This window comes from Chiloscyllium plagiosum, chromosome 27, assembly GCF_004010195.1.
Source record: "Chiloscyllium plagiosum isolate BGI_BamShark_2017 chromosome 27, ASM401019v2, whole genome shotgun sequence".
Taxonomy (NCBI): domain Eukaryota; kingdom Metazoa; phylum Chordata; class Chondrichthyes; order Orectolobiformes; family Hemiscylliidae; genus Chiloscyllium; species Chiloscyllium plagiosum.
Window position 1 is genome coordinate 9,975,970 of NC_057736.1, and position 13,918 is coordinate 9,989,887.

A 13,918-nucleotide genomic window follows, 5' to 3' on the forward strand; every position below is an offset into this window, starting at 1 on the left:
CAGAAACATGGATGGAGCAGGGTCAGGAATGGTTGTTGCAGGTTCTGGGGTTTAGATGTTTCAGTAAGGTCAGGGAAGGTGGTAAAAGAGGGGAAGGTGTGACAATGTTAATCAAGGATAGTATTACAGTGGCAGAAAGGATGTTTGATGAGGACTCGTCTACTGAGGTTGTATGGGCTGGGTTAGAAACAGGAAGGGTGAGGTCACCCTGTCAGGAGTTTTCTGAAGGCCTCCAAAAAGTTCCAGAGATGTCGAGGAAAGGATTGCAAAGATGATTCTGGTTAGGAGTGAAATTAACAGGGTAGTTGTTATGGGGAACTTTTAACTTTCCAAATATTGACTGGAGACGCTATAGTTTGAGTAATTTAGATGGGTCAGTTTTTGTTCAATGCGTGCAGGAGGGTTTCCTGATACAGTGTGTAGACAGGCTAACAAGAGGCGAGGCCACATTGGGTTTGGTACTGGGTAATGAATCTGGCCAGATGTTAGATTTGGAGGTAGGTGAGCACTTTGGTGATAGTGACCACAATTCAGTTATGTTTACTTTAGAGTTGAAAACGGACAGGTATATACTGCAGGGCAAAAGTTATATCTGGGCGAAAGGCAATTATGATGAGATTAGGTGAGATATAGGATGGGGAAGGAATCTGCGGGGATTGGGTACAATTGAAACGTGGAACTTGTTTCACGTGTGTGTCCTTGATAAGCATGTACCTGTAAGGCAGGGAGGAAGTGGTTGAGCGTAGAAACCGTGGTTTAGTAAAGAAGTTGAAGCTCTTGTCAAGAGGAAGAAGGAGGCTTATGTAGAGATGTGAAGGCTCAGTTAGGGTGTTTGAGAGTTATAAGTTAGCCAGGAAAAACCTAAAGAGAGAGCTAAGAAGAGCCAGGAAGGGGACATGAGAAGTCTTTGGTCGGGAGGATCAAGGAAAACCCTAAAGATTTTTATAGGTATGTCTGGAATAAAAGAATGACAAGGGTAAGATTAGGGCCAGTCAAGGACAGTTGTGGGAAAGAGTTGTGTGTGGAGTTCAAAGACATGGGAGAAACGCTAAATGAATATTTTTTGTCTGTCTTTTTCCTGTGTGAATACTATGTTGTCAAGGAAAATACTGAGATTCAGGCGATTAGACTAGACCGGATTGAGTTCATAAGGAGGACGTGTTAGCAATTCTGGAAAGTGTGAAAGTAGATAAGTCTCCTGGGCCAGATGGGATTTATCCTAGGATTCTCTGGAAAGCTAAGGAGCAGATTGCAGAACATCTGGCTTTGATCTTTATGTAAATGCTTTGATCATTGTGTACAGTACCAGAAGACTGAAGGATAGCAAATGTTGTCTCCTTGTTCAAGAAGTAGAGGCAACCCTGGTAATTCTAGACCAGTGAGCCTTACTTCTGTTGTGGGCAAAGTTTTGGGAAAGGATTATAAGAGATAGGATTTATAATCATCTAGAAAGGAATAATTTGATTAGGGGTAGTCAACACGGTTGTGTAAAAGGTAGGTTGTGCTTCACAAACCTTATTAAGTTCTTTGAGAAGGTGATAAAATAGGTGGATGAGGGTAAAGCAGTTGATGTGATGTATATAGATTTCAGTAAAGCATTTGATAAGGTTCCCCCATGGTAAGCTATTGCAAAAAATACAGAGGCATGGGATTAAGGGTGATTTAGCAGTTTTGATCAGAATTTGGCAAGCTGTAAGAAGGTGGTAGTTGATGGGAAATGCTTATCCTGGAGTTCAGCTACTAGTGGTGTATCGCAAGGGTCTGTTTTGGGGCCACTGCTGTTTGTCATGTTTATAAATTACCTGGATAAGAACATGGAAGAATGGGTTAGTAAATTTGCAGATGACACTAAAGTTGGTGGAGTTGTGTACAGTGTGGAAGAATGTTGCAGGTTATAGAGGAACTTAGGTAGCCTGCAGAGCTTGCTGAGAGGTGGCAAATGGAGTTTAAAACATAAAAGTGTGAGGTAATTCACTTTGGAAGGAGTAACAGGAATATGGAGTACTGGGCTAATGTTAAGATTCTTTGTAGTGTGGATGAGCGGAGAGATCTTGGTGTCCATGTACATAGATCCTTGAAAGTTGCCAACCAGATTGATAGGGTTGCTAAGAAGACATACAGTGTGTTCGCTTTTATTGGTAGAGGGATTGAGTTTCAGAACCATGAGGTTATGCTACAACTGTACAAAACTGTGGTGCGGCAGCACTTGGAGTATTGTGTACAGTTCTGGTCGCTACATTATAGGAAGGGCATGGAAGCATTGGAAAGGGTGCAGAGGAGATTTACCAGGATGTTGCCTGGTATGGAGAGGAGGTCTTATGAGGAAAGGCTGAGGGACTTGAGGCTGTTTTCATTAGAGAGAAGAAGATTAAGAGGTGACTTAATAGAGGCATACAAGATGATCAGAGGATTAGATGGGGTGGACAGTGAGAGCCTTTTTCCTCAGATGGTGATGACTAGCACAAGAGGAGATAGCTTTAAATTGAGGGGTGATAGATAAAGGACAGATGTCAAAGATAAGTTCTTTACTCAGAGAGTAGTAGGGTCATGAAATGCCCTGCCTTCAACAGTAGTGGACTCACCAACATTAAGGGCATTTAAATGGTCTTTGGAAAAACATATGGATGATAAGTGAATAGTGTAGGTTAGATGGACTTTAGTTGGTTTCACAGCATCAGTGCAACAACAAAGGCCGAAGGGCCTGTACTGCACTGTAATGTCCTATGTTTTATGGTCCCGCCTACAGATGACTCCAGACCTGTAGTGATGTGGGTGACCCTTAACAATTAGGGATGAGCAATAAAAGCTGGCTTGGCCAGTGATGCCCTCATCGCAGGAATCAATTTGAATGTATTTGAGAAAGAACATCAGCCACAATCCAACTGAAGGCAGGAATGGCTGGCTCCTGGCCCCATTTTTTTTATGCATTCTCCCAATTCAACCTGAAATCATACCTGGGAGAAGCAAAGGAAAACATTTTTTAAAATTGCAAAGGTTAAAGGGAAAGACATCTGGGAAATTCCTGTGGGATCTAGTGGGGTGATTAAAAAAATTATTAATGTAGTGATACAGCGCATCAATGCTACTGAGGGGGATCAGGAATAAAAATACATAACTGGATAAAGATTGCCTCTCCCAGATCAATTCTAAGGAGATGATATTCCTATATCATAATTATTATGGATATGCATTTAATCCTTTTTATTTCCACAGATATTATATAGAAACTGTATAGATTTCTGTAAGAGAAGATGTGCTTCCAACAAAGCTGCTGAGCCTTTATCCCTGAGAGAAATACAGTGCCTACGTAGGGGAATGTTTGCACAAGACAGACTGGCAAGAAGACTCCATCTGGTGGAATGTAAACTCTCCGCTGTGGAAGATATGGTTATTTATGTTGTCGATCAAGTAGAACAGCAAAGGAGGCTCCAGTCTGAAAACATTGCTCCGTCACAGAGCTGCTGCTGCACTTGGTGCCAGAGATCAAATGTCTCCAGGAAAGAATTCGACTCAATGGAGTATGAACAACAAGGTCCTGTGCAGTACCCAGTTGCACAAAGAAGGAAACTCTCAGCCCAGTATCGTTAAATTGCTTCCAGAATCCTTTCACACAAATAAAATGTGAAATTAGCTGAATTTAGTTTGCTTTATTTCCATTTACTGTAGATTTAAAGCACATTTTATGATAATCCTTAAAAGGTTGGAATGCTGGCTTCTGTACCACAATAGTCAACTGTCAGTTTGTTTTTTCACCCCAGCCATACAAACCTGGTAGACCCAGCGTGTGATTGTTCAGCTGATCTCAGCCAAAGCAAGCATTCAGGGTGCTACAGTTAACTGCAGTACCACTCAGCGAGGGAAGGAAACAAAATCTATTCAACAACTGCCTAGAAAGAATGTGGATGTGTGCCGAGGTATGCGAGTGTGTGAAAGAAAGAAAGCCTTGTGTTTCTGTAACACCCTCATGACCTCAGGACATTCCCAAAGTGCTTTATGGTTAATGAAGTGCTTCTTGTCGAGATGATCAGGTGAGGAGGGGGGGAAGTTGGCTCTTCTTTTTTTTAACCTTCCCACAGTCAGCCACAACAAATATTTTTATTTTCCTTTTCACATGCAGCTGTCATACTTGAATTAAAATGAAAGAACCAGTTACCAAGGTTTTCTCGAGTGAAAGCAAGAGGCATTTTATTATCTAATAACTTGAGAAGTAATAATAAAAATGCAATGTCAAACACACACAGAGAGCAGGTTTATATTGAAGAAAGAGTGGTACAAGCAGGGAGAACTAAGACCACAAAATTTAAGAGCCCTCGAAATCTTTGAGATGTCAAATGTTAAACTTGAGACGAAGCTGATTAATTGTTGACTTGTATCCACATCACTAATGGAATCTGTAGATAAAGTATTCCATGAATTTTTTTTTCTCGTCATTTCTTCACTGGGTGCTGTTTTCTGAGGTGATAAGAGAAGTCGGAAGGGAGCAAAAGCCTTCCTATTCTTCCAAATCTGTTTTTCTTTGTTTTGTTGCTCAAAGAACAGTTTTTGAAATATAATTCAGTGTGCATTCTAGAGTTTAGGCGAAAGTGAGGACTGCAGATGCTGGAGATCAGAGTTGAGAGTGTGTTGCTGGAAAAGCACAGCAGGTCAGGCAGCAGCCGAGGTGCAGGAGAATCGAAGTTTCAAGCATAAGCCTTTCACCAAGAATTCCTGATGAAGGAATCTAAGAAACGTCAATTCTCCTGCTCCTCGGCTGCTGCCTGACCTGCTGTGCTTTTCCAGGACCACACTCTCAATTCTAGAGTTTAGCTCCCTTGTGGTTTCAGCAGCTTTTAATGAAAATCTCATAAGTGGCAGGATGCTATTTATATGCATCAGCCTCTCATTATTAGCTAATATCACCTCATTTAGACTCGTAGAGTCATAGAGGTACAGCATGGAAATAGACCCTTTTTTCCAAGCCGACCAGATATCCTAAATAAATGTCGTCCCGTTTGCCAGCATTTGGCCTAAATTCCATAAACCCTTCATATTTCTAAGCAGCTCGTGATTCTCCCAGGTACCAGTGAGAAACTAAACAATTCCAGACTTTTAAATCTAAGCGGGTATTAAGCAGATGAAGCTCATCAGAATGTTCTCCAGGCCAGCATTCCAAAGTGTCTCAGGGCATGCTCCGTGGGTAGGGACTGCCTGCATTGTCTGTCCATGGAAGTCAGTAACAGCAGAACACCAGCCTCACCATATCAAGATGGCACGTCTCAGACTAACTTATAATACACTTCAGTGCAGCATTACTACATGCTGGTGCTCACAGATTCCTTGCATTGCAATGCTACAGGGTTTAGGATGATGATGGAAAATGACCTTGGTCAAGCCGGAGTGAGAATAATCATTTGGTGGACAGTAAATGACCAGACGTGTGCGAAATAGACCAAAACTAAATAATAACAGAATATATTGCACAGTGCTGTATGTACGGTGTGTCAGAGATACTGCTCACTCTGAGAGCTGACTCTGAAGAGGCAGTAGTAAAGATAAGGACTGTTCATGCATAACTAAAGCATTACTTGGTGATGGGATACCAGCCTCTGTGGTGTTACTTCAGGAAGGACAGTAAACTTTCTGTCTGCAATAAAATGTAAGACAGAAATACTGTAAGTGCTGAAATATGTGACAATGCAGTGAGCTATAGCAGAGATGTGAGGTCCAAGTAAGTGTAAATGAATCAGCACCAGCTCTTGGAACATTTTCACTCAGTGCCAATCTCCTACCTCTTGCCCCATTAATCTATACATTGTTTCCATACCCTACATTTTTCTCACCCTACTTTGCTTCTTCTGCAAATCACATTAAACCCCTGCCCTCTGCTTCTTGATCCGTTTACAAGAGGGAACAGTTTCTCATGATCCAATCTGTCCAGATCCCTTGAGATTTCAAAAACTTCTACCAAATCTCCTCTTCACTTTCTCTCCAAGGAAAATAGTCCCAACATCACCGATCTTTCCACGTAACTGGAGTGTTTTATCCCTGGAGCTGTTCTCCTCCATTCTTTCTGATGGGTCCTCATCCTTCCTGCAATGTGGCACTCAGTCACACAACAGACTGTTAACGAGAGTGAAAGGTCATGGAATAAGAGGAAGTGAAGCAACATGGATACAGAATTAGCTTGGGATAGGAAATGAGAGTGTAATGGTTAGCAGGTATATTCTCGTTCCCATAGTCAAAGTGTTAATAACATGGGAGCATTATTTTAAAGTGAAAGACAGTTGATTTGAAAGGGGATTTGAGGAAAATCTTTTGAGGGATTATATCTTGACTGTGCCTGAACCATCCCCTCATTGTTCATTACTGTTTTGTCTGCCAACCACTGTTTCCAGTCTGAAATAAAACAGAAATTGCTGGAGAAATTCAATAGGTCTGGCTGCATCTATAGAGAGAGAAACAGTGTTAATGTTCTGAGTCTAGTATGACTCTTGTTTAAAATTCCAAAGGTTCTGATGAAGAGCCACACCAGACGAAACATTAACTCTGTTTCTCTCTCCACAGATGCAGCCAGACCTACGGAGTTTCTCCAGCATTTTCTGTGCTTGTTTCAGATTTCAAGCATCACCAAGTCATGCTTTAATTATACATGAACAGTCCTTATCTTTACTACTGCCTCTTCAGAGTCAGCTCTCAGAGTGAGCAGATTCTCTGACACGCCCCTTGTTATCTGTCAGACAGGGCTCCCCAGTTGGACCAGGAAACTCATATTCTATTAGATCCAGCTGGCTGACCACATTACAGTTACTACACATGCCACCACTGACAATCAAGGGTGTGGACATGTTGCTGTACGTACTGCACTGTGCAATGTCAATGTCACACCTATACCATATTCCAGCAGCTTCCACAACAAACCATTGTATGTGCTTCAACCAAGTGGCCATAATTAATCAAAGTCTCAGTTCTAAAGAAGGGTCACTGGATCCAAAACATTAACTCTGCTTTCTGTCCACAGATGCTGCCTTGACCTACTGAGTTTCTCCAGCGATTTCTGTTTTTAACCAAATGGCCATGTCTGGAAGTTTAAGGGGATAGTTCTTAATTGAGTGTAGGGGGCTAAGGTAAGTCAGCAAGCACTGCCGCACTCAGTCAAAAGCATAGTCCAATCTCAGCCCAAGGGATTGGCATTAGTCATCAGGTGCTTGGTATGATCAGGAGCCAGTGGTCTGTCATCTACTAGTTTGGAGATTGGGCCATGCTCAGTCCTGCAGGTCAAGTCCAACCAGTTTGAGGAACACAGCTAGTAAATCACGGTGGAACTGTCAGTCCAGAGGCTGGGATGTCCTCAGTCAGAGATGTCCTTATATGTCAGTGGACCATGATCAGTGCTGGATGTTTAAGCAGTACAAATTAAAGGGTATCAGGAGTCAGTCCATGCTTTGTTGAGGAAAGTAGGAAACTCAGGCATGAGGGATGGGAACATTACACTGAGATGCAGCAGGAGTAATGATTGTAAACGGCGCAATCTCCAAATATGCGCAGGATCTGATACAGCACAGGATGGAATGGGGAGAGGGATTTCTTTATCATCTTGGCAGAGGAGGAATTGAGTGAGATGAAAGTGTCTGGAAGGGCAGTTATAGGAAAGCTGGAGAGGTACCCCCAGTGAGTGAGTCAGAAGCACTGAGACATTTGGAAGGATGAAGTGTGTGAGAACCATGAGGTGAAGGTACTGCATGGGAGCCTTGGTGGATGGAGTATGCATTGTGGAGTTAATGTGAGGTAGAAGAGAGAAGATGGTGACACTTACCCTAGCAGAGGCTAGAAGATTATTGACCTTCCTTCAACATTGCAAGATGTTTCTTCACACCTGCATTGACTCAGGTAGCTCGCTCTCTCTCTCAGTCCAGGCTATCAACATCTTATGTGGTGGCTTCCTTTACTGGTCACAAAGGCCTCCCTCTCCACCACTTAGTTCACCTGGACCTCAAAGTCCCTGTCCACAAACTAGGATGCCATCCTTTTTGACCATGTCCTCTCAAATAGTGGTCAAGCAGGAGCCTTGGAATGGTAGTTCCTGGCTGGCAGAGTTTGTATTTAAACAGGGCACTCTCAATGTGAACATCCCAGCAACAGTAAGCACCAACGCCCCTCACTTCACACCCCCACCTCCCAGCTACTGCTTTTAGTGCACAAATAAACAAACAACACATCGTGGGGCCTGGATACATAGTCGATGAGGTGATCAGTGGAGAACAGCGTGAGAAACGTCGCAAGAGGTCATGGAGGCAAACCATAGAATCATCCAATCTCTACAGCATGGAAGAAGGCTATTTGGCCCCTCGAGACCACACCAACCCTCTGAAGACCATTCCACCCAAACCCAGCTCATCCCTGTAATTACCTATTTATGATGACTAACCCACTTAGCCTGCACATCCTTGGACAATATGGGCAACTTAGCATGGCCAACCCACCCTAACCTGCACATCTTTAGACTTTGTAAGGAATCTGAAGCACCTGGAAGAAACCCACACAGACACAGGGAGAATGTACAGACAGCCGCCCTATGAAACCCTCCATGTAAGTCCCTGAAATTGATACTCAGCCTAAATGAGGAGTAATTCTGCCCTTCATTTTTCTTTGATCAAAAGAGTCTTTTGCTTTTATAAAGACAGACTATCTGGTCATTATTCCTCTATCAATGGAGGCTTGATGCATACAGAATTGTCACAGTGTAGAAGGTGACTGTTTGGCCCACCATGCCTACATCAGTCTTATTTCCCCTTTTTGCTGCACATTATTTCCAATTGACAGCTGTATTTCTTACATTGCAGTGGTGACTACACTTTTAATGTATATTATTATCATATATAAAGTCCAAATCCTTCTTTTGCCCTGGATCTTCTCCCTCCCAGTTCCAGTGTGTTCCAGCTGTAAGCAATTTAATCAACTCTGGGGTGGTCCTCCCATGTTTGAGGAGTCTGTGGTGATGTGAACAGATGTTTACAGGATGGGTTAGTTATGTTATCATTGCAGTGATGCTTAGGGCAACACTGAGTATATAGGGCACAAGTAATCTATTTATTCTATGTAAAATGTCAAGTGACATCTAGTCACTGGTTAAACAAAACAAAAACCAATACAACTGCAGATGCTGGAAATCAGAAACCAAAGCAGAAACTGCTGGAAAAACCAGTTCTACAGAAGGGTCACTGGAACTAAAACGTTAACTCTGATTTCTCTCCACAGATGTTGCCAGAGAAGCTGAGGTTTTCCAGCAATTTCTATTTTTGTTTCTTGTTACAGGTTCTTGCTTCAGTTGTAGGAAACCTTGATGAGAACGCACTTGGAGTTTTGTTCCCCTTTCCTAAGGAGGGATATACTTGCCATAGTGAGAGTGCAGCAGTGGCTCACCAGACTAATTCCTGGGATGTTTGGTGTGTCCTGTGAGGACAGAATGGAAAGACTACACTTGTATTCCCTAGGGTTTAAAAGAATGAAAGGTGATCTCGTTGAAACTTACAAAATTCTGACAGGGATCAACAGAGTTGATGCAGGACCGAAGTTTCCCTCTGAGATTATTTTGAATTCATTCATGGGAAGTGGGTAGCACTTGCTCGACCAACATTTAGTTGCCCTTGAGAAGCTGGTGAATTGACCTCTTGAACTGCTGCCATTTGGTATATTTGGTGTAGGTATACCCACCATGCCATGATGGAGGGAATTCCAGGATTTTGATCCAGCAACAGTAAAGGATCAGCAATATATTTCCAAAGTTAGGATGGTGCATGGCTTGGAGGGGAGCTTGCAAGTGATAGTGATCCCAATACATCTGCCATTCTAATCATTTCAGTTGGTTGAGGTTGTGGGCTTGTAAGATGTTGCCTAAGGACCTTTGATGAATTTCTGCAGTGCACATTGTAGATGGTACACATTGCTGCTACTGAGTGTTGGTCATGGAAGGATTGAATGTTTGTGGCAGATGATATCCTGGAGAGTGACAAGCTTCTGGAGTGTTCATAGAATTACAGAATCACTACAGTGTAGAAAGAGGCTATTCAGACCATGGAGACTGCACTGACCCTCCAACCCAAACCCAACTCTCCCACACTATCCCTCGAACCTCACATTTACCATGACTATTCCACCTAGCTTGCATATCCCAAGACATGATGCACTATTTTAGCATGCCCAATCCACCTAATCTACTTATCGTTGGGCTTGTGGCTTGTAGGTGGGTAGGCTTTAGGGAGTCCAGAGATAAGTTGTTCACTGCAGGATCCTAGTCTCTGATCCGCAGCTATAGCTACTGTGTTTATATGTCTAGTCTTAGAAGTCAGAACCAGGAGATGCAGTCTATTTAGGAATGAGGAGGAATTCCTTCATTCAGTGCAAGACTAATCTTTGGAATTCTCTATTCCAGAGTTGTGGAAACGCAGTCATTAAGTATGTTCAAGATGGAGATTGATAGATTTCTAGACATTAATGGCATCAAGGGATATGGAGATTGCATATGTTCCTAAAAAACAGATTCTTTTCAGATCCCCTCCAAAGGCTAAAATGTAAAACAACATAAAGCTGGATGTTATCGGCTGGGAAACAGTTCAGTTTGTATAGGACTGGCAATTTCCTTTTAAAATTATTGGTCAGATATTTAACATACAGGAACTCCTGGTGATGCTTTCCTAGTATTGGGAATAAAAAAAGAGGGTTTCTGTCTGAGTCAACCTGGGGTTTTATTGAGAAAATAAAATAAATTGTTTGAAATAGATGAAAGAAAAGGAGGTCAGTTTGTGTGTCCCAGAAAGTTCAGATGAATTCATGATCCTGACATAAGAACATAACACCTAGGGGCAGGAGTCGGTAATTCAGCCCTTTAAGCCTATTCCGTCATTTTATACGATCATGGTTATTGTCATCTTGGCCTCAACTCCACCTTCATGCTCGCTCTCCATAACCTTTCAAATCATTATTTCTGTTTTATTCATTCACGGGACATGGATGTCTCTGGCCAGGCCAATATTTATTGCGCATCCATAATTGCCCAGTTGAGAATCGACCACGATGCTGTGGGTCTGGAGTCACATGGGGCCACATGGTGGCTCAGTAGTTAGCTCTGCTGCCTCACAGCACCAAGGACCCAAGTATGATTCTATCTTTGCGCGACTGTCTGTGTGGAGTTTGCACATTCTCCAAGTTTGTTTGGGTTTCTTTCGGGTGCTCTGGTTTCGTCACAGTCCAAAGATGTGCAGTTTAGGTGGATTGACCATGGGAAATTGCTGATAGTGTCTAGGCTTGTGTAGGTTAGGTGGATTAATTATGGGATAGATTAGAGGTGAGGGTTGGTATGGACTCAATGGGCTGAACATTGTAAGGATTTTATGATCCATGTAGTCCAAAATGGGTAAGGATAGCAGATTTCCTTCCCTAAAAGACATTAATGAACAACTAAATTTAATTAATGACTAATTAAAAATCTGTCTATCTCCTCCTCAAATTTACTTAATGTCCCAGCATCTACCAGGCTCTGGGGTAGTGAATTTGATAGATTTATGACCCTTTGAGAGAAGTAATTCATCCTCACATCTGTTTTGAATCCTCACCCCTTGTCCTAAAACTATGACCTCAATTGCCCCAAAAGAGGAGCATTATCCTGGTCAGAATTCAATCTCCAATCAACAACATCCATTACAGTCACATGATTACCAACAAACAATGACAATCCCTTTTGTTGCGTGGTTACCATGGGAAAATAAATACAAAATTCATTCCAAAAGTTAAAGACACAGTCAATTAACTGATTATGGTTCTCTAATTACTAACAATTTATGTCAGTGATAAATCTGTGATTACCATGGACCAATGAAATTTCTAAAAATGAAAACAAGTATTTTGAAAAGTTACGCGATTCTTATTAGACGCTTTTTAAAACTTCTTTCACAGGGTGTGGATATTACAGCATTTATTTCTCAACCTGAGTTGCCCTTGAGAAGATGGGAATGAGTTACCCAATTAGCACTGAGCAGCCACACCCACAGAATGTGTGGGGCTGGAAAAGCATAGCAGGTCAGGCAACATCTGAGGAGCAGGAGAGCCAATGTTTCAGGCATAAGCCTTTCATTAGAAATGTAGACATCATTGTAGAGAATACTGGAATTGCAACAGCACCTCAAGAATAAAATAATCATGAGGGGCCCGAATAGTTTAGAAAGGGAAAAAATGTACTTATTGACAAAAGTGGTGAGAACCCAGATTAAAGGTGATTGGCAATAGGGCAAATGGGACTAGATTAGATTAGTGTATCTGGTTGGCATGGTCGAGTTGGACCAAAGGGTCTGTTTCCATGCTGTACATTACTATGACTCTATAAGAATGGAGGGTGACAGGAGGAAAAGTATTTTTTACTCAGCGGGTGGTTAGCATCCACCATGCACTGCCTGAGAGGGTGATGGATGCAAATAGAGTGGTGACTTTCAAAAGGAAATGGATAATTAACAAGAGAAGACAAATATGTAGGTCTACCTGGAAGTGGCAGGATGAGGTTGAGTAGCTCTTACATGGGGCTGATGGACCGAATGGCCTCCTTGAGTGTTGTTATCTTTCTTTGATGCTATGATTTTAAGGTGGAAGTGCCATTTGGCTCATGCAATACGCAAGAAATGGGAACACCACCCACCTCCAAATTACACATCATCCTGACTTAAGTAGCTGTCACTGTTTCCTCATTGTCACCGGGTGAGAATCCTGGAACCCATCCTCCATCCAAATCTACCAGCCTGCTGCCCTCAAAGTAGCTGCAGTTGGGGTAGAGAGTGTTGCAGATCTCCTGTTGGAATGTGCCTTTGCAAAGAAACTTTGGAGAGAGATGCAATGGTTTTTGTTAAGTTTCATCCTGAACTGCTCCATGATGCAGGACTCTGTGCTTTGCAGGCTGTTTCCAGGACACACACCTAGACAAATATTGACTGCACCTGGAGGACAATCACCTCGATGAAAGACACTCTTTGGTCTGCCTGCACAAAACTTGTTGGTCTTCCAGAGCAAGGAGTTGACCCCGACTAAGTGTCATTGGCACTTTCCAAGGTCCAGGACTATGTGCTGAGGGTCCCACTAAAGCATGGGACAGCTGCTGCCAAGGCACAATGGGGAAAGAACACTGTCTGTGGGCTTTCAGCCAAACTATAATGGGGGGGCTGTTCAATTCTCAAACCCTTCCGATGCCTCAAATATGTAAATAGTATCTTGCATAAGTAGGAAATGCCATGGATTTGGTGGAACTGTTGGGAAAGTCATAGAGTCATAGAGATATACAGCATGGAAACAGACCCTTCGGTCCAACCCGTCCATGCCGACCAGATATCCCAACCCAATCTAGTCCCACCTGCCAGCACCTGGTCCATATCCCTCCAAACCCTTCCTATTCATATACCCATCTAAATGCCTCTTAAATGTTGCAATTGTACCAGCCTCCACCGCTTCCTCTGGCAGCTCATTCCATACACGTACCACCCTCTGTGTGAAAAGGTTGATCCTTACGTCTTTTTTATATCTTTCCCCTCTCACCCTAAACCTATGCCCTCTAGTTCTGGACTCCCCGACCCCAGGGAAAAGACTTTGCCTATTTATTCCATCAATGCCCCTCATAATTTTGTAAACCTCTATAAGGTCACCCCTCAGCCTCTGACGCTCCAGGGAAAACAGTCCCAGCCTGTTCAGCCTCTCCCTTTAGCTCAAATCCTCCAACCCTGGCAACATCCTTGTAAATCTTTTCTGAACCCTTTCAAGTTTCACAACATCTTTCCGACCCCTCAGCCTCTGACGCTCCAGGAAAAACAGTCCCAGCCTGTTCAGCCTCTCCCTTTAGCTCAAATCCTCCAACCCTGGCAACATCCTTGTAAATCTTTTCTGAACCCTTTCAAGTTTCACAACATCT

At 42.7% G+C, this 13,918-nt stretch overlaps 1 protein-coding gene across 6 annotated transcripts in view; it reads left to right on the forward strand.

Annotated features, from left to right (window-relative positions):
• LOC122563531 (transmembrane and coiled-coil domain-containing protein 2-like) overlaps positions 1 to 13,918 on the forward strand; it is a 58,592-nt gene that overhangs the window by 23,685 nt on the left and 20,989 nt on the right. Inside the window, exon 2 of one of the 6 annotated variants that reach the window (XR_006315629.1) lies at positions 3,214 to 3,288. The exons of 3 other annotated variants lie outside the window; for them this stretch is intronic. Coding sequence is in view for 1 of the 3 variants with exons in the window: in XM_043717376.1 (XP_043573311.1) it covers positions 3,214 to 3,588 (375 nt within the window). In the remaining 2 variants the exon portion in view is untranslated. Of the gene's footprint in view, positions 1 to 3,213; positions 3,635 to 13,918 lie in introns of those variants that run through there. 2 more of the 6 variants (XR_006315627.1, XM_043717376.1) reach the window with 2 other exon arrangements.